Genomic DNA, 26,802 nt, shown 5'->3' with positions numbered 1-26,802 from the left:
CAAACAATATGGCCAACCTATGAGAGTTGCACTTTCTGCAGTAGAGTTTGAATGCTTGGCAGTTCAGTTAGAGAAAGGACCTCAGTGTCCTTATCTTGCCAAATGATCTTAAAAATTTTCCTAAGACAATTCAAATGGGAGCAGTTAAGTTTTCTATCCTAGTACTAGTATAGTGCCCAGGTTTCACAGGCATACTACAATGAAGTCAGGACAAAGACTCTGTAGGTCTTCAGTTTGGTAGGCACCTAATACATCTTCTCTCCCACATCTTCCTTTGGAGCCTCCCAAACATTGTGTTAGCTCGGCCAATGTGTGCATCAACCTCATTATCTATGTATGTGTACATCCCTGGAAAATGAACCCATAGCATTTAAAATTTCTCCATTTTCTGTAACCAATAGTTTCACATAGGTATGGTTTGGTGCTGGCTGGTGGAGAACGTGTGTTTTCTTATTGTTAATTGCCACTCCAAAATGAGCACAGTTGATATATACTCTGTTGCATCTTAGCCTCAGAGGCTGAATTGAGTGCACAATCATGTATGAACAAAAAGTCATACACAACTCTCCTTCCACTTTAGTTTTGGCTTGTAGTCTTTTCAAATTAAATAATTTACCATCAGTGCAGTAGTTGACCTTGAAGCCATTTTCATCCTCATCAAAGGCATCTGACAATATTGCTGAAAACATCCTGCTAAAGGGAGCAAGCACACAGTCATTCTTTACTACACTGGTGACTGGTTAAGCATGAGAGCATTGTCCATTATCAAGAACTTGTGCAAGCATGCCATCATGAAATTGGTGCACAATACTGATGGACTTCTCCAGGCAAACCATTTTCATCATGCTCTTCCACAAGCCTTCATGACTGACGTCAAAGGCCTTGGTTAGATCAGCGAACATTGTGTACAGACCTCTGTTCTATGCCTGGCAGGTCTCCTGGAGTTGTCAAGTAGAAAACACCATGTAGACTGTTCCTCAGCCCTTTCTATAACCACACAAGCTCTCAGGTAGATGACCATCTTCCAGGAGAAGGATCAGCCTATTAAGGAGGACTCTGGCAAGAATCTTACCTTTGATGAATGAGAGAGACCCCCCTGTGATTGTTACAGGACAACCTTTTTCTTTTTCTTCCTTCTTCCTTTTTCTTTTATAGAGATGGACAGTGGAGGCATACTTGATCTCCTGGGGGATAATCTCCTCTTGCCATATAACCCAGAAGATTTCAGTCAGCTTTTGTATGAGTAGTGGATCCCCTTTCTTGTAGGTCTTTGCTGGAATGGAATCCATGTTAGGTGCTTAGCTACACAAGAGCTTCTTAATGGCATTCAAGACCTCTTCTTCACCTGGAAGTTTGGTTAGAGAAGGATTGACTTCAACCTTAGGTAAATGGTCAGTGGCTTCAGCATTGGTTGATGATGATCTGTTGGGAACACTATGGAAGTGTTCAGCCCATCTCTGCAAGATCGTGTCTTTATCACTAATCAATATGGCTCCATCAACCCTGAGTAGTTGAGATGTACAATAGGTTTTTGGCCCATAAATGGCTTTCAAGGCATCATAGAAGCACTTTGGATTATTTCTATCAGCATAAAAGTGAATCTCTTCTACCTTCTTACCGAGCCAAGAAAGCTGCATCTCTCAAAACTTTGTACTATACTTTGGGTGGAGTTAAATGCTGCCTTCTTAGAAACAAATGAATTATTTGCAAACCCTGTCAAAGTCTCATTTTTTTAATTCAGTAGCTTCTGAATTTCCCCATCATTTTCATCAAATCAATTCTGATGTTTGCAGGTGTTCTGGCCCAGATGAGTAAATGTGGTGCTGTACTCCAAATATCTGAAAGCTTCCCACTCCTTTTGTGTTCCACTGTTGCCAACTATGTGTTGGTTCAGCTTCCCCCCACCCCCCAGCCCCAAGTCTGCAAAAACTGTTCACTGATAGAGAAGTGCTCTGCTCTTTTGACATCAAGTCTTCTGATCTGTTATACACCATGAGAAGAAGTCTGACTGGGTAGGTGCTGATGTATTTCTTGTCTGCTCGTTTTGGGCCTGGAAATTTCAGCCCCAATCTTATTCTTCTGCCTGCTGAAGAGATAGGAAAGGTGAAAAACGAGAACCGAAGAGACTGAAGATAACATATGGATCATTATTTCCTTAGGAAGAAGAATTGACAACTGGCAATAACTTCTGAGTAGTTATGATCAGAGTCAGTACTAGAATGAATAACTATTTTAAAAAAGTAGCACCCAACTACATTTTTAATTTCCTAATGGAAATTTTCCATTCATCCATGACAACTGAATAAACAATTGTTTCCATGATTACTTATTTTGCTTAATTTTTCTTTCTTAAAGGAAAACATTTTTCATTTATGCTTACCAATCTAAAATATGGAGATTACCAATCAAATACCAAAAAATTATTTTATAGAGCTAGAAAAAATAATAACAAAATTCATCTGGAAGAACAAAATGCCCAGAATATCAAAGGAATTAATGAAAAGAAATGCTAAGGAAGATGGCTTTGCCAAATCAGATCTTAAATTGTATTTCAAAGCAGCAAGCATCAAAAACTACTTGATACTGGCTAAGAAACAGAGTGGTGGATCAGTGGAATAGCTTAGGTACACAAGACACAGTAGTCAATGACTATAGTAATCTACTGTTTCAGAAACCCAAAGACGCCAGCTTCTGGGATAAGAACTTACTATTTGACAAAAACTGCTGGAAAATCTGGAAAATAGTATGGCAGAAACTAGGCATAGATGAACATCTTACACCATATACCAAAATAAAATCCAAATGGGTACCTGATTTACACATAAAAGCTGATACTGTAAACAAATTAGGGGACCAAGGAATAGTTTATCTGTCAGATTTATGGAGAATGGAGGAATTTATGACCAAACAAGAGATACAGAACATTATGAAATGAAAAATGGATACTTTTGATTACATAAAGTTGAAAAGTTTTTGCACAAAAAAAGCCAATGCAACCAAGATTAGGAAGGAAGCAGAAAACTGGAAAAGAATTTTTACAACTAGTGTTTCTGATAAAGGCCCCATTTCTAAAATATATAGAGAACTCAATCAAATTTACAAGAAAGCAAGTCATCCCCCAACTGATAAATGGACAAAGGATATGAACAGGCAGTTTTCAGAGGAAGAAATTAAAGCTTTCTATAGTCATATAAAATATGGAGATTGATTTTTATTTTGGAATTAAGAATTTCATGATTCCTTCAAAAAACAAAATTGAGATTGTATCACCTATTATTTTTGTTTTGTTTTGTCTTACTGCTCTTACATTCATTTGGATTTAGTGAGATGTTAATATAAACATTTTTAAAGACAAAGTAACTCTAATAGAACTGTGAAAATGTAAGCAGTAGAGGCATATCCCTAACAAAATACCACCACCACCACCAATAATAATAATATTGCTTCAGGATTTCCAAAGTGTTTTACATGTTGTGCCTTATTGATCCTCACAACAACGCCTGAGAGGTAGATGCTGTTATTATTCCTCTTTTACAAATAATGAAACTGAGGCTAAAAAAAGTTAAATTACTTGCCTCTGGTCACATAGTTATAATGTATCTGAAGAGGATTTGAATTCAGATCTTCTTGACTCCCAAGTCCAACACTCTATCTACCTTACCGTGTAGCTGTCTAGTAATTATCATTCATTTATGATTCTTTTTCCTATATATAAATTTCAAAATTAACTCTCCTCTGAGACAAAGTTTAGAAAAAAGAGAGTTTTGTATTTGATTTATTTAACTGACATTTACATCCTCAGCAAGACCAGAACATGTATGTTGCTAAAAGTCATCTTTATTTACTAGTCCATGTTTTGCATGTGCTATTACTATTTTCAGACATACTTTATGTGCCAAAGAGTTGATGGTTCAGTATCATACAATATTTTAAACTTCAAAAGAAACAAGCCAAACATGATTTTAAAACAGCACTTTTATTATTATTTGAATTTAAAAACAAATGTATTATTCTAGTGTGAACTACTGAACTGTGAAGATATAACTATTCAGAAATAACCTCCCATATGTATTTATGCATATATATGTATATACACACATATATAAGTAAGTATATATGTGTGTGTATTTATACTTTTTTCAGGTTAGCATGACTTATACAGCATTGAAATTCACAAAAGTCCTTTTAACATGAATAATTTGTGGTAGTAGCAGTTAAGATGAATTATATTATTTAGAAAAATGACAGAAAGATACATCTTTGTTTTTATTTGTTTACTAAGCACGTGACAATAGTCATTGCAATGCCATAACTATATCTGATATGCTATAATTATTATATCCCTTGGTCATCTGTTCTATGATTAGAAACATCATTATTAACATAATGGAGCCATTCTGTGCCAAGGACCTAATAATTAATGTTACATTTGACTGTACACTGAGAAAATCTTTAAAAGAAATAAAATAAAGTTGATGATTTTACCTGACCTTTTATAATTTAGTTTGTTTAAATTTGTAAACTTAATTTGAATTCTTTTTTCAAGTGAATTCTCCTTCAAGTGAAAAATGGGAAAAAACCTTTCCCATAACATCAGTCCTTTATTTAAAAGTCCAATAAAAATATTTTGCATGGCAAGATTCAATGTTGGAAGCACTTTCAAGTTTATTTCATAAATAGCTTCTCCAAATTTAGGCAGCAGCAGTCCTCACATGCTTTCTATCTGTATCTGGTGTTTCCAGTTGTAAGGCTTGGCTCTTTCTCATTCATTTGTACAAAAAAAATACCTCATGGAGGGAAATGTATCAAAATAAGACAACTAAACATTTTGCTTCATCTAGTCATTTAAAATTATGTAAATTAATCTTTATTTTTATGAAAAAAATGAGATCTATTAAAAAGTAGCCAAACCTAAATGAGCCTCTAATAATTAATGTCAATGGGAATAATGGTACTCATTAAACTTACTTAAAAGGGTAACTTTTTTATATTTACTATTCCTAAATACTTTCATTATTTTTTCTTCAGAAAAATACTCTCCATAGATGCCATAGAGGACTTGTGCTGTTATTTTAATGAGATGACGAAACTTAGTAGTGAGTACAGAGAAACTCATGAACATGGAGATTTCAGAATCATTGATAAAGATGAAGATGTAAGTATCACAAAGAGAGACCAATCAGAAGAACAGCAAGATAATTTGAAACAAACAGCCAGTAACAGTCTGCAGCAAAACAACCTCTTCATTAGTGGGGTAAATGAAAATAAACAGGTTTTTCTGGAAGCTTCTCAAAAAAGAATTGATCCTGACAACAGTGACTCTGGATTTACTGCATCTTCCACACAGGAGCACATAGAGAAAATTAATCAAGACCAAAGTGTACAGAGGTCGAGGAAAGACATTGTGAGCACCAAAATTCATACCGAGAACAGCACTATCACTGAGCCATTAATTACAAGTGAAATGAAAAGGGATTTCCAACATATTCAGAATGATGCCAGAAAGTAAGATTTATAAATGTAATTTTTCTTCATAGTGTCACACTCTTGATTAAATGTTATGTTGTATGATCTTGGGCAAAAGGTACCCTTTTAGTACTTTTTGGTACAGGTACAGATTTTAAATCACCAGACCCTTTGTATTTCATTCGTTATTTGTAGAGCAGCACCAATATTTTTCTCAAACATATTTACCATGCCTAAAACAGAGTCACTTTCATTTTCTGCCATATTAATCATCTGAAATATTAATTTGGTCAATTCCGCTAACATTTAATTGAATATTAGATGCTATTCAGAGTTTCTTGTAAAATTGTCTTCTAAATTCTTGTTCATTTAAAAATAAATGTTCTTTTTCCTGGAAATGGTAAAGAAATGCCCTTTGAGTAATCAGAGCTTTCTAACTTTCTTTTCAGAGAAGGCTTATATATGTCCTATTTATTCACTGAATTTAAATGAGTCCAAAAATTATTGAATTTTATTTTATGTATGTTTGTTTTAATTTCCTTTTTATAAGGGGCAAATGAATTATGCCAGTATGCCTTCTGATTTATCTGCATATATCGCTTTTTTGCAGCTAGAAAACTATTTTAGTAACCAAGAATGACATTATGAATGGTTAAATGGTAAATCAGTTTGCTTACTTTATTGATCTTTTCTGTAATGAAATGTGGTTTTAGCTTTAGCCTGTTATATTTCCTTCTTCCTCTCACTCATTTGCTCTAATTTTAATGTTGGAAAGAAGAAGAATTAAGTTAATTTCTCTAAAATAATGGCAGATTGTAACCTATCTAGGCTTTTACATTCTGTGTGATTTCTGTTCACATATTTCTGTAAATACTCCACAAAGACTACCAGATTTACTGGAGGCTTTCCTTGGTTCTCCCAAGATTTTGTGGATGTGAGCACAACACTTTGGCTGTCCAGTTATATCTCACTACATGACTTATCCACCTCCTTTTGTCAGGCTACACATATAAGAGATGCTGTTTCTAAAACAAGAATTGATCAATGACTGCTCTGCTGTTATAAGGGCAGGGAATACAGAGATGAAAAGGAAACATTTCTTTTCCTTGAGAGCCTCACATTGTATCAGAATAGGCATGTGCATATAGATATATATCAAATACAAAACAAATCTGAGGTAGTTTATGTTGGGGGTGGTGGTGGTGGTGGTGGTGGTGGGAAGATATTGGCCATTGGGAGATGAGGAAAGGTCTCAGGCAGAAGGTGTCACTTGATCTGAACTTGGAAGGAAAGTAGGGATTCTGGGAGGTTTAGATAAAGACAAAATGCATTCCAGGCATGGAAGATAGCTTGTAAAAAAGACAGAGAGACAAAGTTCTGAATGTTACCCCTGAGCCACCCGCAGAAAGGATATTTGGCTGAATCACTGAGTATATGAAGGAATGTCATGTGTCACAAGGTATGAAAGGTTGGAGCTAGATAGTGAAGGATTTTAAAACGTGAAACAGAGGACTGTGTACTTGATCTTAGAAGTAATAAAGGGAGTTGCTGGACATTGTTGGGGAGGAGAGTAACACAGTCAAGACTTATGCTTTTTTTATAATCACTTTTGCAGCTGTGGGAGATCAGAAAAAAGAGAGACTAGAGGCAGAGAGATCCATTAAGGAGCTATTGAAATAGTCCCAGAGAAGTGTTGTGTCAATCTAGAGTGGTAGCTATGAGAGGGAAGAGAAAGGGATGCATGTAAAAACCTATTGGGAAGGTGCAGTTAAGTACTGGCACCTGATTGGATACATGGGATGAGAGTAGACCAAGAGTCAAGGATGTTTCCAAGGTTTAGAACCTGGGGGAGTAGAAAGATGGTAGATAATATCGGGACAGAAATTGGGAAGCTTAGTAGATGAGTGGGTTAGGTGAAAAAGATAAAGTTCTACTTTAGCCTTGTTGAGTTTAAGATGTCTCCAGGGTAATCCAGTTTGAGATGTTCACTAAGGAGTTGGCAGTGCAGGCCCAGAGCTCAGTAAAGGGTTTGTTTTGGATAGATAGATCTAGGAGCTATATGCATAACGATGATAGATAAACCTATGGAAATTGATGAGCTAACCAAGAGAGACTGTGAAGAGAAAACAGAAGAGGGCCCATGACTGAACCTTGGGGTCTGCTGAAGGTACTGAGCATGACATGATGATCCAGTAAAGAGACAGGCAAGAGGAGAACTGAGAAATAGTGGGGTTTTGAAAATGCAGAGGAAAGAGAGTAGAGTATCCAGATTGCGTTCACAAGTACCAAAAGCCTCAGAGAAGTCAAGAAGGATGAGAAAAGAAAAAGCCAGCAGAGTTGGCAGTTAAGAAATCGTGCCAACTTTGAAGAGAGGAGTAGCACTTTGCTGAATGAGTTAGAAGCCCAACAAAATGAGAAAGGAGAAGAGAAGCGAAAGAGATGAAAGTGGAGGCTTTTTCTTACTGTTTGGCCTTGAAAGGATGGAAAAATAGCCACAGCTTGATAAAAGGGGGTTTGGTAGATCAGTTAATGGTTTTGTAAGGATGAGGGGTGGCTTGGGGTATATTTGTACACAGCAGGGACAGAGCTAGTATGTAGGAAGAAATCTAAAATTAGAGACGAGAGAGAATTGTGGGGGCAAACTACCTGAAGAGATTGGGGCGAGGAGGATGGAATCAAGGGTAGGTTCTGAGGGGTTGTCCTTCAGAGATCAATCGATCTATTTGTACTTCACAAGCATTTATTAAACACCTACTTATATGTGCTGGGAATATAAAGAAAAAGGTGACAGTTTCACCCTCACAGATCTCACATACTATCCGGACACGTTATATACATACATACATGTGTGTGTGTCTGTGTGTGTGTGCACTCATATATGTGCACATAGCATATATATGTATATACTATATGCACCCAAAATAAACATAAGGTTTTGGGAGGCGGGGGGGGTAGGGGAGAAGTTATTAGGAACTCCCCCTCCGCTCACATAGCCGCCACCATAGTTTAAGTCCTCGTCACCTCTTGCATGGAATATGCCACTAGCTTCTTAATTAGTCTCCCCACCTCAAATATCTTCCCCACTCCAATCCATTCTCTATATAGTTTCCAAAGCCATTTTCCTAAGGCAGTAGGGCTGACTGTGTCACTCTCTTGCTCAATTTCAATGATGCCCTATGAACCATAAAACACTCCTCTGTTGGACATTTAAAACCCTTCTCAACATGGCCCCAACCTGCCTTTCCAGCCTTATTGCACTTGTGGATTCTATAGTCTGTCAAGCTGTCCTTTTTACTGTTCCTTACTTTTTATTCCCCATATATGTATTTTTACATCACTTGTCTCCAATGCCAGAAATGCACTTCTGGCTTACATCTTTCTCTGAGTATTCTTTGGTTTCTTCAGGATTCAAGTACCAACTACCATTTGAATCCCTAAGACTGCTAGGCCATTCCCATCAGTTACCTTACCTTTTTTGTAACATGTCTACATATGTGTACATATTTTATCTTCCAGAGAATATATGTATGTTCCATGAAGGCATGGACTGTTTGATTATTTTTCTTTGTATCCCGTTTGTATCATTGGCATTGAATAAGTAGTTAATAAATCTTCAGTTGATTGGTTTCATAATATTGCTCCAATCTGCTTTTCCAACCTTATCACATACGCTTCTCCTTCATACCATATATGGTCCAGCCAAAATGGCCTTTTTGCTGTTTTTCAATCAATGTGTTTCTCACAACACTTTCATCTCCCCTCTTTATGCTTTTCCATAGGCTTTCCTCCATTCCTGGAATGCACTCCCTCCTCACTTCTCTTGGAACCTCTATTTTTCTTCACAGAATTACTCAGATGCCACCTTTGATCTAAGACCTTTGCTGATTCTTCCAGCTGCTAATTCTGAGCCTGGAGTAAAGAATCAGAGAATAGGGAGATGTTATTGTGGGGAGGTAGGTGGCAGTTGAGATGTAGAGAAGAGGAGAAAGGTAAGCTCTTGAAGTATACAAATCCTGAGGCAAAGTCCTCTGCAGATAGGGTGGAAGGATGGATGATGTGGAAAGCTTGAGGAGAGAGGTTTTGGAGTAGCTTCATGGACTGTAAGAGAGAACAGAGTGAAAATATTGTCTTGCCACAATAAGGATCCAGTCAAAATAAGATCATATATATTTACCTTGTCATCACAGTTATGGGACTTTATCATCATTCAGTCATGGTGAGTCTTTAGTTGATATGCGACAATTAACATGCCTCCACAATGTGTTTCTCCCCTCCCCGTTACCTTTGTATCACCTATAATTTTGACTTACCTGGAAGCATGGCATTTGGTACATCTCAGAAAGTAATTCCAAGAGAATATCAACATTAAAAAGGTGGACATCCATATTGATGAGTAGCTTGGGAGCATTGAAATTCAAAACCTTGTACAGTTTCCTCCTCCTTACTTCTGGGCTCAGTTCACTTTCTATGTTCAGTGCATGTCTAAGATACATGCATACACACGTATATACACATATCCATGTGTACATATACATATGTGTATGTATGTATGTATACATGCATATGAAATGATTCATTGGTCTCTCTTTTGAACTATTCGTCATAATTAAAGACAATATAAATACTTTATTCATTGTTTTTCCTGAAGGGAAAAGGGGAGTTGACCTCTCATGAGCCAACTATATATAGCATCAAGAAGACTCTGTAGTGTTTGAGGGACTGATGCTATGAGCACAATGTCATGTACAGACCACAGTGCTTAAAGAACCTCATAATGGCTAGGGAATCCCTTCTCTATTTGGAGTTTGTGGAGGATGTCCTCTTATGAGGATGGATAGTTTTATTCTTTGAATTAGTATGCCCCTCACCCCCATCCACACATTCACCTAGCACAATGTAGGGCACATACCAGGCAATTATTAATGCATGTTAGTTTATTGATAGATGATACTGGTGAACTCTCTTGGAGATCATATCTTCCTACTTTCTGACTGATTTGATGTTAATAGTCAGCAGATCAATGAACAAAGTTGTCTTCATCATCCTGGGAGCTTGTATGATTTTAACTTCCACAGAGTTATACAGGTAGAGACAGATGTGTAAAAAGTTTAGAGAATAGAAGATCCCATCGTACTTATTGTTTGTGGACAATTAAAAGACATTTGATTGTTAGTTAAAATTGCACTTTAGAGTTTCTTCTTCAACATTGTGCTTCTCATGCTTATATGGCAAGACTATTACAAGATTCTCTGAAAGATGTAATAGAAATGGACAACTAATGTTTGTTGAGCACCTACTATGTTCTAGGCACTTTTGATAAGCACTGGAGAGTCAAAGAAGTGAAAATAAACAAACAGAACAGTTCCTGTGCACAAAGAGCTCACATGCAAACAGCTGTATAGACAAGCTCTCTATGGGGCAAATTGGGGTAGTCTTAGAGGAAACGTGCTGAGATTGAGGACTTGGAAAGGTTTCTTGCAGAAGGTAGGACTTTAGCTGAGACTTGAAGGGATCCAGGGAAGATAAGAGAGAGAAAACATTCCAGGCATGGGAATAGGACAGCCAGGAAAAATACTTGGAGTTAGAAGTTGGAGGAATAGTAAGCAAGCCAGTGTCACTGGGTGATGGAAGTATATAGAAGGAGTATATAGTATAGTATATAGCAAGGAGCTTAGAAAGATAGGAAAGGGACAAGGATGTTTAGTGGTCAATGACATTCTTCAGTGATTATTTGATTATTCATATGAAGTGAGGTATAAAGTAGCTGCGTAGTCACTAAAGGTCATTACCAATGTGATGAAAGATGTTCATTCAGAGCCCAAATGGAAGAGGAATTCCCTGTAGATGGTGAAATACTCCAGTTTTTCCTGGTTTTGGAAGACATTACATTAATTGCTTCAATCACTGGAATATTTCAGAATCTCTCACTTGAGATACATAATTCCTCAAAAGAGGCTAACTATCCACACAAGAAAATCAGGTAAACAACTATTTCCCACTCTAACATATAGTTCATTGATAACCCATAGATCTGATAAATCAGAACATATATTGGACTCACTCTGGGAATGGACATTAAACTAGGCTCAGAATCAAGCAGGTAGAGAGTGGACTATCTTTGGGAAGCTGGGCAGTGTTTGCTTCTGAAACAGTCATATCTTTTTAATGAGCAACATCATTCAGGTGATGCTGTATGGAATTCAAAGTATATGACAGTCTGTAAAGAATGAAAGTTGAATGTCACCAAAGAGGCAAGAGTTCATGATAGGCAGAAGCATACTTTAATATGTTGCCAACAAAGAATCTGCATGTAAAAAAAGCAGCATAAAGGTTGACCTCAGAGATATTTATGGCTAGAAAAAACCAGCCAGAAAATGGGATATTCCACAGATATCTTGAGTGATGCACTGCTATCCACAGTATATTAAGAAAAAAGTATTATTTATTAGTATTCCAGAGGGGGCCATAATCTTAAGACCCCTTGCGGAGTTGTTATAGGAGGATATTTTTTATTATTAACAAACAATATATGCAGCAAGATATATTTTTTCTCTACCTTTCAGTGAGATGTAAAATTAGAAAGATTTGGCTCCATATAGAAAATCATCTGTAAGAGATTATCTGTTCCCTTCTCATAGTTTCATCAAGGATATCCTTAAGATTATTGACGAATGAGAATGCATAGGCCATCCTCAAATATTTTATATAGATGAAAAAGCAGAATATGGCCCCATAGTTATTGATGTTTTTTTCACTGACCTTTTTAGGGTAACAGTATCATACATAATCTTTTCTGTTCTAGAATTTTTCCCTTTTAGGGATATCTTGAAAATCAATTCCTGATTATTTTTAAAGTAATCTTGCCTCATCATTGAATTTTCTCTGTATATTTTTCACCATGAGCATCCATCCTTACCCATTTCCTATTAAATTATATTACAGTTATCTCTTCTACATCGCAGGGGTTAGGGATGCGGAACCCCCACGATCTGGAAAATCCACATAAAAAATGTTCACCCTCCCTTCCTACCAGAGAAGAAGTCTGAATTGTTACAGTATTAAAAGATAAAGTGTTGATATTATACAATATTATACATATATCTTATACATTTCTGAGTTTCTAAACTCATGGCCTTTGTGTGTCATCTGCAACTTCCACAAAACTCTTTGAAAATTTCCATTTAATTTCTTATGCCAACCCATGATATATCAAAACTATGATGGGGAAAGTTGCAATGTGGGAGGGATAACTGTACTATTAAAGTAGCTAGGTGGCATGGTGGATAGGAGGTCAGCCCTGGAGTCAGAAGGACTTGAGTTCAAATGAGGCTTCAGATCCTTACTAGCTATGTGACCCTGGGGAAGTCACTTAACTCTGTTTGCCTTAGAACATCAGCTATAAAAAGAGCTGGAGAAAGAGACGGCAAACTACTGTGGTGTCTTTGCCAAGAAAACCCAAATGGAGTTACAGAGAATCAGACGTAACTGAAATGACTCAGCAACAACATTACTACTGCCTCACATTTTATATATGTGTGTGTGATTTATTACTTAGCTGCTTTTCCCTGCTTTATAATATTACTCATAATTTTAATTATAAATACTATTTGTCCCTGATTTTTGTTTGTCTTACCCATGTATGTAATACATATTTTTACAAATGTGTTACATACATGAACACACATATATAATATACATATAAATATATACCAATGTAAATATACACACATATATAATATACTAAAGCATTGAATCTAAATACCAGAATTTCATTATCAGAACCTTTGAGACTGGATTGGCATAGATAATAACCTTGTTATATATCACATCTATATATTGTCTTTAAATTTAATGTACAGATATTTTCAGCATAAACTTAACTCAGCTTGATTTCATACTAGATTTATTTATAATTGCCCAGCTGCTTGTTATTGTTTTATCAGGTAATATTGCATGGCAATGCTAATCATAATTTTCATAAGATTATTAATAGTATCACTTGTCCTTGATTCTTTATTTTTTTGTTTTACAAATGATCTTGTTTTCTATGATAATATTGCCCTTGACTCTCATATCTTTTATGAACAAAGAGATTTAGAGTTCTTTGTGAGGTAGTTTCAGCTCTTTTTTTTAAATTTATGATGACTTTTGTATTGGTCAAACTTTTTCAAGATGATGGTAATAGAGTCAACATTTTTCTTTTCTCTTCTTCCAGTGTTTTAATGTTGTTTATTTAAACAGTTTGAATTGGCATAGTCATGATCATTCAATGTCTTTTCATTATCTTTGAATGTTTTATTGATTTTTTTACTATTTATACATATATTACTATATATTTTTACTATAACTAGATGATAATTTGATTACTCCCTGATAGCCATTTGTGGAACAACTGCCACATCAGTAACTGATCATTTCTTTTCTGCTGAACTATAATTAATTTAATTTTTGGTGATGTTCTCACATGTGAAACACATCTATATCATACGCTATTTAGAAAAAAATACACTTACAGAATTTGTGAGGTTTCTGCCTGGCCCTGTAGGACTTTGATGCCATTCATTCTTGATTCTCAAACATATTTACCAAGATTTTTACCATCTTTAACTTCATTTATTCTGTTTTAGCTAGTTCATATTTACATATCTATTTGCCTATTATATTTCCTAAGGAGATTGAAAGCTGCTTGAGAGTAGAACATTTTCCTCTTTTTTCCCCTTTGTATTCCAAAGACTTAGAACAGTACCTTGCACATGGTAATAAGCACTTTCATGTTAAATTGAATGAATTGAATTCACATTGAAGTCAACAAGTCATCAAGGTTTATGTTGAGTTGGTTTGAAGCATCTCATCAGGGGCTTCATAAGAATTTACCTACTTCTTCACCCCCCCTGTAAAAGATATTTATGCATATATTCTAATTATTTTTATGTTGAACTTTTACTTATGCTTATTGTGAGCACAAAGTAAAATAATCAAGTATCTCCTGAAATTATTTTCTTTTACCCTTGGAAATATAATGAAACCAACTTAGCCACCTCTTTATTCTCCTTTCTAAGGAAAACCTACGAGCCCTCTTTCAATTTAGCCACAGCTTTCTTTTTGTCTTCTGGTTTCATTTGTAGTGACAATGCCTACCTATCTGTAGTTTAATTGCTAATAGTGTGTTGATTCACTGGTTTTTCAACCTAGATGTTACATTGAGTACCGATTACTTAGTAATTAGAGATGGCCTAAAAACTATGATTCTTACTACTTTCTATACATATTTCTGCTACCATGCAACTTATCACTCCGGAATTAGAGGTAGGTAACCCAGATTTATTTGTTTTTGGTTCATTTGGGTTCATGACCAAAGAATTCATGACCTATGAGCCTGACTACTGATAATGAGCCTCTTTCTTCTTAACTTTTCTCAATTTTGCTTTCCTCATCTGTTTTGAAAATAAAATGTGGTCACATGTAAAGCAATTTGCAAACCTTAAAATGCTATCCATCATTATGATAATCATCATATATTACTGACCAAAATTAGTCCTAGTGCCACAGTCAGCCTGTCCTTGAGACCATGCACAAAACCCTTTTCGTATATCAGAACCCGCCAGAGATTTTTTTTCCCATGGTTGCCTTCTAATACTCAAAATTATCTCCATATTAAGATGAGGCACCAACACAAGATTTTTCTGAATGAAATTCCATACCTACCCTCAAGGAACTTACAATTGAACGGAGGAGATAAGATATATGCAAATAAATATAAATGTTATTAAGTAAAAAAATTTTTTCCGAAGTGCAATTCCAAAGGAATTTTTGTAAGGAAACATAACATTCAGCTGGGGGAATCAGGAAAGGCTTCATGGAGGAGGTAGAAACACAGTTGTAATTTGAGGTAAGAGAAGGATTTCCATAGCAGACCTGACAGTTGTTCATTCCTTATTTAGGATTGAAGGGGAAGGTATAGAGGGAGGGGCAGGAAAGAGTAGGACAAAAGTGGAGGATAATGAGTATTCCAGTTTTCCTAGAATTCAAAATTCACAAAGAAAAGTAGTTTAGATCTGGAAAAGTAACTTGAGGCAGATTTATAGCTTCAATGTCAATGTCAATGCCTTAACTATTAAGAAAAGGAATTTGTACTTTTTTGAGTAGTCTGTTTAGGAATCACTGAAAGTTTTGGCTTGAAAAGTGAAGTGATCATATTGATACATTAGAAAGCTTATTTACTTGAGAAACAGTGTGGATGAGAGGGGAAAGATGGGAGACAGATTAAATGATGATTTAAGAAAAAAATCGTGGACTGTTATAAAATTTCAAAGTTAGAAGGGCCCTCCCAGGTCATCTAACCCAATCTTCATTCATAGCTAAACAGGAATTCTCTCTACAATATAATACCTCCAGTGTGATCATCCAGTCTTCCACTGAATACTTTCAGTAATATGGAAGTTACTGCCTCTAAATGTAACTCGTTCTGCTTGTTGACAGATATAATTGTTAAAAAAAATTCCCTCATAGTAATCCTAAATTGCCCTCCATAGCTTATACCCCATTGCGCATAGCTATGATGTCTTAGATTTGTTAAAAACCAAATTACTCTTCTTTTGACATCCATTCACATATGTAAAGAAAGCAGAATTGTCCTCTCTGAGACCTCTTCTCCAGGCCAAACATTCCCATTCCTTCCCCTGACCTTCATATCACATGATCGCAAGCTTTTCACCAATTGGGTTCTCTTCTGGAGACTGTCTAGCTTGTTAGTATCAATTTGAAAATTTGTTTCTTAGGACTGAACCCTAGATATTTTCTGTACAGGGTAGAGTGATTATCATGTCTCTAGTACTGAAGAGTCTATCACACAAGTGCAGTTTAGAATTATACTGTTGTTGCTATTTGACTACCATAGGACACAGCTGACTGAGATTAAGTTTCCAATCCACTACAATCATTAGTCAAATGAACTGCTATCTAGTCTCCTCCTTCTGAGGTAGACTTTTCGAATGCAAGTGTAAACCTTTACATTATTCAGTTTCTTCTGCTTACTTTGGTTCAACATTCTGTTCTATAAAGGCCTTTTGTTTAATGCTGTCATCCAATACATTAGCTATCCCTCCTAATTTTGTATTATATCTGAAAACTTAATAAGCATGTAGTTGTTCCCATTAGCCAAGTCACTTATATAAATGTAAAACAGCACGTGTCTACCCATAGAGTCCTGGGGTTCTCCCCTGGAGACATCCTTTCAATTTAATACTGAGCCATTAACTAGTTTTGTGGGATCTAGACATTCAACTAGTTCTTAGGCCATCTAATTATACATCATATAGTCCACATTTCTCCATCTTGTCCACAAAAATAGCATGAGTAACTTTGCAAAATGTTTTGCCAGAACCTAGGTAAAATATATCTACCATTTTAGGAACCCTTTGGAAAAAAGGAAATTAAGTTAATCTTGTATGATCTGTTCTTGATGAAGCCATGCTGGGGTCCTTGTGATCACTACTTCCTTTTCCATGTTCACCAACTATCCTTGTAATAATTCTAGAATTTTTCCTTCTCATTGTGACTTTTAGTTCTTCCCTATTCCCCTGCCTATTAACCCTGTTCTTACATCACTTCCCATTATGGAAGCACAGGGACCATGTTCAGGTTGAATAACCTATATTTTGTAGACACCATACTCTTTCCTTTTTTTTTTTGAAAATACAAACATTTTCCACTTCTCAGACATATGATACCTTTCCATGTCTTCAGGATCTTTCAGAGATCACTGACAATATCACAACAACTACCTCCTGAAGTTCATACGATACCCTCAGGGCCCCTGAGCCTATTGACTTTAACTTGTTAATGGAAGCTGTATGATCTCTTACTCTCTTCCTATGTATCTCATGTTTCAACTCTCTCTTAAACATTTTTGTTCTTTCATCTCAATTATCTAGTCCAAAATTATTTTCCTTGGTAGAGAATTCAGAAGCAAAATATGAGAAAATGTCTTTTCTTTGTCATTCATTATCATCAAATTATCATTTTCCTTACAATATCTTTAAAAAAAACAAAACTTTTGTTGTCCTTAGTATTCACTGTCAGTATTTCTAATACTGTTTGTTCTTTTAAAAAAGTTTTGATTCCTTCATTTTTATACCATAGTTTTTTTTCCTAATATATCTACATACATACATCCCCTCCTGCTTTGAACCCTCTAGTTGTAAGAAAATCAATTAAGCAAAACCAAAAGACCCAGTGATCACATCTGATCTAAATACCATTGCCCCTCTACTGTAGTTCTCTCCTCCACCCTCACCCTGCACCACTGCCATGAATGACATCACCCATACCACGTGATGATAGACAAGTGATGAAGCAAAAGGTATGGATAAACTGGTAGCTATAGTCACAACCATGCACAGAGGTAGCCCAGGCCAGAGGGTCGTCTTCTCACTGGACTGAAGTAGCAAGTAGGATTCAGCAGCCCCTTGGGTATTTGAGTAGCCTTTTTTAAGGACTCAATTGCTCATTTTGTGGCATGAAGGACTAGAAAAGGTACCCTAAGAATTGTCTGCTTTGCCCCACCCTGGGCTGCTTACCGTGTTAGGTGGGGATCTCACCCTATGGTCAAAACACATGCAAAAAATGTGTAAAAACCTTTACAAGGATGATTTAACTCACCATCCACTCACCATCATTCCACTCCACATCACCATGCACATAGAATGTACATGCACTTATGGACAACATGAAATTCAGTAGACCTGAAAGACAGACAGCTCTTGTTGCAAGAGAACTCAGCAGTTTTCACATGCAGATAGAACCCTGAGTGAAACAATGCTGGCAAATGAAGGCCATCTAAACAAAGTCTAAGCTGAATACACATTTTTTTGAAGTGGCCATAATGAACGGGAACACCGTGAAGCTGGTTTTGTAATCAAAACTAATCTAGTAAAAGGTCCACCAAAAGGTGTGAATAACAGGCTTATGATAATTTTATAGCCACTTGAAGGAAAACTTCACACCACAATCATTGGTGCCTATGCTTCCACCATGAGGAATACTGATAGGGTCACAGAAAAAAAAAATTTATAAAGACCTGGAGACCCTCGTCATCAATATGCCAAAAGAGGACATGCTTATAATTCTGGGTGACTTAATGCTAGAGAAGGAATAGATTGCCAGACATAACAGAGAGTCCTTGGGAGGAATGGCATTAAAAACAGCAACAGCATGGTCACTTACTATTGAAGACTTGTGCATCTTATGACCTCAGCATTAACACTGACTTCCATTTATTTAAATGCAATAAAACCTTATGGATGCAACCTTGCAGCAAACATTGGTATTTAATAGGCTATGTCATTGTTAGAAGAGACAGATAGGATGTGAGAGTGGCAAAGGTGATGTGTCATGCAGACTACTAGACTGATCATAGACTTATCTTCTCCAAGTTAAATATTCCCATTCCACAAAAGTGGTGGCCCCAAGACAAAATGGCTACCAGAAGACTTAATGTCAACAGATTAGAGCACTTCTCTGAATGGGGACAGTTTGTTGCTAACTTGGAGGGAAAGTTGAGCCAACACACAGTTGGCAACAATGGAGTAGAAAAGGAATGGGCAACTTTCAAAGATTTGGTGTACAGCACCACATTTACTCATCTGGGTGAGAATGTTCACAGACATCAAGACTGATTTGACAAAAATGATAGGGAAATTCAGAAGCTCTATACAAGAAAAATGAAAATTCCACAGGGTCCCACAGAATTGTTAATCTCTGTCTTTAAGAAGGCAGCATTTATTTAACTCTATTAAAAGTAAAGTGCAAATGAAGCTTAGAGATGCAGGATTCTTGGCTCATTTAGAAGGTAGATGAAATTCAGCTTTCTGCTGATAGTAACAATCCAAAGCACTTTTATGATGCCTTGATGGCTATTTATGGGCCAAAGACCTATGTTGCATCTCAACTACTCAGTGCTGATGGGGCCACATTGATTAGTGATAAGGGCATGATCCTGAAGAGATGGGCTGAACATTTCCATAGTGTTCTCAACAGACCATCTTCAATCAATGCTGAAGCCACTGACCATTTAACTCAAGTTGAAGTTAATCCCTCCCTAGCTGAAGTTCCAACTGAAGAAGAGGTTTTGAACGCCATTAGGCTCCTTTTTGTGTGGCAAAGCACTTGGTGCTGATTCTATTCCAACTGAGATTTACAAGGTAGGGGATCCATTGCTCATACAAAAACTGACTGAAATCTTCTGGGTTATATGGCAAGACAATGTTATTCCCCAGGAGTTCAAGGATACCTCTGCTGTCCATCTCTATAAAGGTAAAGGAAATAGATTATCCCGTGACAATCACAACAGGGTCTCTCTCTTAGTCATTGCTGGCAAGATTCTTTCCTGAGTTCTGCTTAATAGACTGATCCTTTTCCTGAAAGATGCTTATCTACCTGAGAGCTTGTGTGGTTCCAGAAAGGGTGGAGGAATAGTCCACATGGACAATTTAATGGAGAACTCACACAAGGCAAGCACTTATGTGGAGGTCAGAAGAAACGATATAAGGACACCCTCAAGGTCTCTCAAGGACACTGGCAAAGAACTGCCCAGAGTGGTGTGCCCATATCAAAGAAGGTGCTGTGCTCTTTGAACAAAGCAGAATTGCAGTAGCTCAAAAGAAACATGAGATGCACAAATTTAAAGACTTCTCCACTCCAAATATTCATGTAGACTATTTGTGCCTGACCTGTGGTAGAGCCTTCTGAACTCCTATTGGTCTCATCAGCCACAGTCAGGCACACTGTACTTGACTCCAATGTAGTTATGTCATTTTGGTCCTCTTTTTTTTTAAAATTATTACTTATTTATTTAATATTTTTAGTTTTCAGCATTAATTTTCACAAGAGTTTGAATTACAAATTTTCTCCCCATTTCTACCCTCCCCCCCACTCCAAGATGGCATATATTCTGGTTGCCCCGTTCCCCAGTCAGCCCTCCCTTCTGTCACCCCACTCCCCCCCATTGCCTTTTCCCTTACTTTCTTGTAGGGCAAGATATATTTCTGTGCCCCATTGTCTGTATATCATTTCCTAGTTGCATGCAAAAACTGTTTTTTGAACATCTGCTTTTAAAACTTTGAGTTCCAAATTCTCTCCCCTCTCCCCTCCCCACCCACCCTCCCTAAGAAGGCAAGCAATTCAACATAGGCCACATGTGTATCATGCAAAACCCTTCCACAATACTCATGTTGTGAAAGACTAACTATATTTTGCTCCTTCCTATCCTATCCCCCTTTATCCAGTTTTCTCCCTTGACCCTGTCCCTTTTCAAAAGTGTTTGCTTTTGATTACCTCCTCCCCCCGTCTGCCCTCCCTTCTATCATTCCCCTTTTTTATCTCCTTTCTCCTTCTTTCCTGTGGGGTAAGATACTCAATTGAGTGTCTATGTTATTCCCTCCTCATTTTGGTCCTCTTAAACAACAAAGGACAAAAACCAACCCCAATGTCCCACTGAGATTGAGTTTGTCCTGATCTGATTCATCATTTACTGTCAAGCCTAATTTCTATCTTCTGTACCAGTCTTTAAAAACCTAGGTCAATGAGTTCCACATCTTTCTTTTTAGATAGTTCACCTTCTTCATTTTCATAATTTTTATCTCTTTAAGATTTCATTTTTCCATTCTGTATCAGCCTCCTCTGTAGAATTTAATCTAAAACAGGGTTTCTTAACCATTTTTTGTGTCACAGTTTACTACCTTAGAGGATTCAAACTAAAGTGCCTGATCTCTCTTCCTTAGTGGGAATGGCATTGTCCCAAGCTATATATCATAGGTTTGATTCTTTTCCCACAAGGTACTAAGTCCATGATGAACACACATAGCAAATATGAATTAACTAATTTATTCAAGTAGAAAGTAGACGAAAACCAGAGGAAGTATACATTTAAGAATATGTACCAGACAATACAGATTGAATGAACTCTCCATTTGGGAATGAGATAACTCCAGAAAGAGAGAGAGAGAGAGTGGAGAGGGTGGGGGAAGGGAAAGATGGAGAAAGTCCTGATCATCTCTGAGGGGATATTCCCCAAAGTCTGGAGTCCTGAGTGTAGAGTCAAGAAGACTCACCTTCCTGAGTTCGAATCTTTCCTCAGACACTTACTAGCTGTGTGGCAAGTCACTTAACCCTATTTGTCTCAGTTCCTCATCTTTAAAACAAACTGGAGAAAGAAATGTCAAACCACTCCTGTATCTTTGCTAAACCCCAACTAGGGTCACAGAGTTGGACATGATTGAAATGACCCAATAACAACAACAAAAGAGATGGAGACATGATGGAGATCACCATCTTCTCTACTTTTCACTTCTTCTGAGGGTCTTTTTCCCTTCGTGGACCTAAAGAGAATTTGGAATCATGCATCTTCTCACTCAAAATTGGAAACCAGAAGAGCCCACATTACTTTTCTCTCTCACTCTCATTAACTCCACCCTGCCTTCCTTGCAGGTATGGGACATTGAGTAAACAATCTACATCAATTAGGAGAAAGTCCCAGATGATTGGTGCTTTGAACCAAGGATTACAATTTCTTTTTCTTGTCTTTCTGTTAAAATGTAAGCTCTTTATGGGTAGGGATTATTTCATTCATTACCTTTATATCCCCAGCATCCAACACAGTGCCTGGCACATCATAAATGCTTAATGATATTTATGGAGAGATAGATTGATTCAGTGAGACTTTTTCAGATGTTTTATTGAAACTCAAGTGTACTGTGTCCAAGGCATTCCTCAGAATTAACAATTTAGTAACCTTGTGGAAAGAGGATCAAGCCCCCATGCTTTCTCTAAATGGCCACATGTAACCTAGGCAGATATTACTTCCACCATATTCTGACCTGATCAGACAGCATATAGAGTGACATGTTCAGTTCTGGGTGCTACATTTTAAGGAGGATATTCTCAAGCTAGAGCACATCCAGAGGAAATGGACTAGAATATTTTGGGGACTCAAAATTATTCTCTGAGAGGATTAATTGAAAGAATTGGGAATTTTAAGTCTGAAGACAAGAATTGGTGGAGATGGGGGCAAAGATGATTGCTTTCTATATATTTGAAGTGTCATGATTTGGAAATGGGATTGGACTTATTTCTGTTGGCCTGAAAGATCAGAACTAATCAATGGACTTGAGTTAAAGGGAAGGAGATGTTGCCTCAATATTATGAAAAACTATCCCCTAATTAGAGCTGTCTAGAAATGGGAAATGCTACCTTGAAATATAGTGATTTCTCAATTGCTTGAGGCCTCCAACTGGGGACTCAATGACCATTTGTTGGACAGGTTATGGAATTCATTTATGTTTTAAGTCAGAGGTGTTAGCCATAAATTACAATGCCACTGAAACCAGTTTAAATTGTAATTGGGAAATGTTTAACAAAATAAATAAAAATAAAATACACATAGATAATGTTAATTTGTGTTTTTCTAAGTTAATATTTTGTGGCAGGAATCCATTTTTATTTTGGTTTGCTACCACTGTTTTAGGTAATGGTTGAACAAGATGACTTCTCATGTTGGATTTGACCTCCAGTGACCTTTTTACCAGTTCCAAAATTCTGTGGTTCTGCGATATACCAGAGGTTCTTCTGGGTTCTGCCTCCCCTAATTTGCTGAAGTCATTAAAATTTTAATCTGGTCTCTTACTAGTTGTCCTCTCTTGTTATCATTTGTAAAGTTGCCTCTCTTTATCCACACTCCCATCAGATATTACCTTGTTGATTGCCCAGCATTGTCTACACTAATGTTCCAGGTCACTTAATTTAATATTTCATATTTCAATAATCAATATTCATTGTTCTACTGTGAGAGCCCATAATGTAACACAACTGTATCTTAGACAAATTTTGCAAACTGAGCACTTGGCCTTATCAGGGCTCCTGAACACTGCTATGAGTTATGCTAAGAATAAATAATCTATAAAGACAGAATCTACACTCTTGTTATACCTGTTCATGTATTTATCTTTAGGTGAAACTCCCAAATGTGATGAAATATTTGCAGTCTTTAATTTCTGCCACTAAAAGTATCTTTGTTTTTCTTGTTAATAGTAATGCAGCTACAGTAATCCAGAGTCACTGGGAAGGATACCGCATTCGCAGGCAGGTTAATTTTTGTAGTCAAAAGGATATGGCAGCAATGATAATACAGAGAGCTTGGCGAAAATTCCTTATGAAGACCCAGATGGAAAAAAGGCAACGTAACACCATTGGTTTGCATGCACAGAGGGAGAAGGCCGCTACGCTCATTCAGGTCTGTGTCATCTTTTGTCATTTATACATGCACACAGTATGTCTTTATTCTATCCTTGTGTTTATTGATAAAACACTTGGGGGAAGGAAGGAAAAAACTTATGTAACCCATCAAACTTACCTGTGGCATATCACTCAATTAGTAAACATATATTAAGTTTAAGTAACTTCCATGTGCCAGGCATGCACTAGGCGTGCAAAGAAAGGCAAAAGAAATCCCAATTCCCAAGGAGTTTTCAGTCTGCTGGGGAAGACAAAGTATTCACCACTCTGTGCAAAGAAGATCTAAATAGGATAAATTGGAGATAATCTAGAGAGGGAAGGTACTAGCCTTAAGGGGGATTAGGAAAGGTTTCTTGTAGAAGGTGAAATTGTAGCTGGGCCTTAAAGGAAGACCAGAGTCCAAGATAAGGAAGGAACGAGATGTCACGGAATCACTCACTCTCAAGTTCAATCACTTACCAAACTTGGAATGACTCTCTCTTCATTCCCTGATACCCCAGGTAGTCTTTTTTTCCCATGAGGAAGCTAAGGAAGCTCAGCAACTGGCACTGTTTAGCCAGGGATTTAAAATGCTCTAAAAATGTAAAATTCTCTAAAAATTTTGTGTTTGCTTCATGTGGGTCAACACTAGGACTGAAGTGCCGCAATGTCACCATCTGGCTGTGTAGGTAGGGGTATCCCGGCTTTGGCTGACCCTTGGACCCACTGTGGACACCTGACCTTGAATGTACTGAGAGAAAGGGGTCCATCAACCTCAGGAAGAGGGACTGGGAACTTGAATGGCAGAAAAATTACATTTTTACTTTCATCAATATTTGTTTCTCTTGTAATTCTATGTATTTTATTTTATAACTGTTTAAAAATATGATTCTGAGAAAAGGTCATAAACTCCTTCCTCCCCATCCTTCCCACCTCCTCTCTCATTCTACTCCTTCCTATTCCCCTCTTTTGTCTCTTTCCCTCCTCTTTTCTCCCCCATTCTCTCCTCTCTTCTCCCCCTTTTCTGTCCCCCAACTATCCCCCTCTTCTCCTCTCCCTCTCTATTCCCTCTCTCCTTTTCTTCCCTCTTTCTCTCTTCTACCCCTTTTCCTTCTCCTTTTCTTCTCCTCCTCTCCCTCTCCCTCTCTCTTTTCCCCCTTCTTCCTCCCTCTCCCACCCTGTAACAACAGTTCTGCTTGCAGCTTCTGTGGAGGTATAAGGCCAATAACACCAGCACACAGGAGGGCTCCTTGCACAGATTCTTTGATCTGCTTTTCTAAATAAAGCAGCTTTAAGGGGTTTACAATATCACTTTAACTAAACATACATATATCATTCACTTAGTTCAGGGGAAAAAGTCAGCACCCTGAACTTCAAAGAAAACCCAAATAGAAATTACAAGCAGAAATTATATAAATAGAGCAAATAACAAAAATCAGCAAACAAGGCTTCTGACTGTCTGTCCATAGCAATACATACATAGTTACCAAATAAAGAAGCACCAACATCTGGGTTTTCAAAGCCGGGGGGCTCCTTAATGGCTACCCAGAGTCTTGTCTGACCAAATCACATGAACACTCTTTCAATGAGTGAGCCCCCAAAGCAAAATGCTAACCTCAGAGTATATATACACTTCTTCAGGATCTGCCCACAGAGGGTATCACAACCATGTGACTCAAACTCATGTGACTTAGGCTTTCTTGTGACTTAAGCAGGTCATCAGAGACTCTTGATTCAATCAAAGACTTTTAATTCAATTAAAGGCAAGGCTCATTCAAAGGTACTTGATTGCCTTAGTCCTGAGAAGCACTCCAAAAGAAAAAAACAGCTAAAAGTCCCACTTTGTTTGCCATTACGCTCCCCCCTCCTCTTTTTCTCCTCCTCTGCATCACTCAGTAGCCCCTTCACACTCTATCTCAAATTCAACCCCAAAGGCCAGAGCTTCTAGAGCAATGACTGTCACCCACATTGTTGTGAATCACCAAGAAGTCAAGATATTTTTGGTAGTGGAGTGGTGAATGGGGGTAAAACATACAGTTAAAGATTATAGACAACTTCTGGAATGCTGCATCTAAACACAGCTTCCCACCTTCCCCTGAGGTTTTCAATAATAATTCCATGTTTCTTTATTACTTTGTAATAAACCTTATAAAATATTTTAATTCTGAAATCAGAGACAAAATGTTTTAAAGTAAAGCTTGTTGTATTTGGAAGGAAAGGGCTGTAGTTCTACTTTTTAAACATTACCTTGTTGGATTTTTGAGGCTTCAGATCTATCTTTTATGTTAAAAAGGTTTAGGAAGTCTTTAAGAAGATAGTCACTTCACTTGAGTTTGGCAGATTTTTTTTTCATTTATTAGTCATGTCCACCTCTTTGTGACCCTATTTGGAGTTTTCTGGGCAAAGATACTAATAGTTTACCCTTTTCTTCTCCAGATTATTTTATAGATAAGGAAATTGAGGCAAACAGAGTCAAGTGACTTGCCCAGGATCACACAACTAGCATACAAAGCTGGATTTGAACTCAGATCCTCCTGACTTCAGGCCCAGCACTCTATTTGTTCCACCTAGCAGTCCCCTAGACAAAAGTAGTTTTTTAAAAAAGAGATTCAGCTAATTGTGCAGGTTTTTCTTCTCTTTAAACATAATACTTCATCTCTTTTTGGAGACTCATGAATTTTTTTTTCTTAGAAACAATTCATCTTCTCTAATTATTTCAGGAATACCATTTTGATCCTTTAGGATTTGGAACATGCTTATACGTACAAACACATCTTTTGAATTTTGTTAGATAGATACAGATTGCCTTATTAACGCAAGATTTGAGGTTTACAGAGTGCTCCCTTCACAACATCTCCCTGAGATAGGCAGTGTTAAGTATCTCTGCCCTTATTTCAGAGATGAAACTGAAACTTAAGAGGCATTCAGCAATTTGCTTGAGGTCAGATAGAAACTCCAGGTTTGGAATGGAACTGTTCCTAATTTTGGACCAGTTCCCTCACCACTGCAACATGCTAAGGAGAGAAAAATTGGAAGCACTAATATCACAATTATGGTATTAGTAAAATG

General features: G+C 37.1%; 1 protein-coding gene across 1 annotated transcript in view; it reads left to right on the top strand.

Annotated features, from left to right (window-relative positions):
• Window positions 1-26,802, top strand: part of LRRIQ1 (leucine rich repeats and IQ motif containing 1) — a 253,197-nt gene that overhangs the window by 108,619 nt on the left and 117,776 nt on the right. Inside the window, exons 16-17 of the mRNA XM_036760717.1 lie at window positions 5,029-5,505; window positions 23,551-23,752. Coding sequence (XP_036616612.1) covers window positions 5,029-5,505; window positions 23,551-23,752 — 679 coding nt within the window. The remainder of the gene's footprint in view (window positions 1-5,028; window positions 5,506-23,550; window positions 23,753-26,802) is intronic.

Source organism: Trichosurus vulpecula, chromosome 5, assembly GCF_011100635.1.
Source record: "Trichosurus vulpecula isolate mTriVul1 chromosome 5, mTriVul1.pri, whole genome shotgun sequence".
Taxonomy (NCBI): Eukaryota; Metazoa; Chordata; class Mammalia; order Diprotodontia; family Phalangeridae; genus Trichosurus; species Trichosurus vulpecula.
This window is presented reverse-complemented; position numbering and strand designations above follow the sequence as displayed.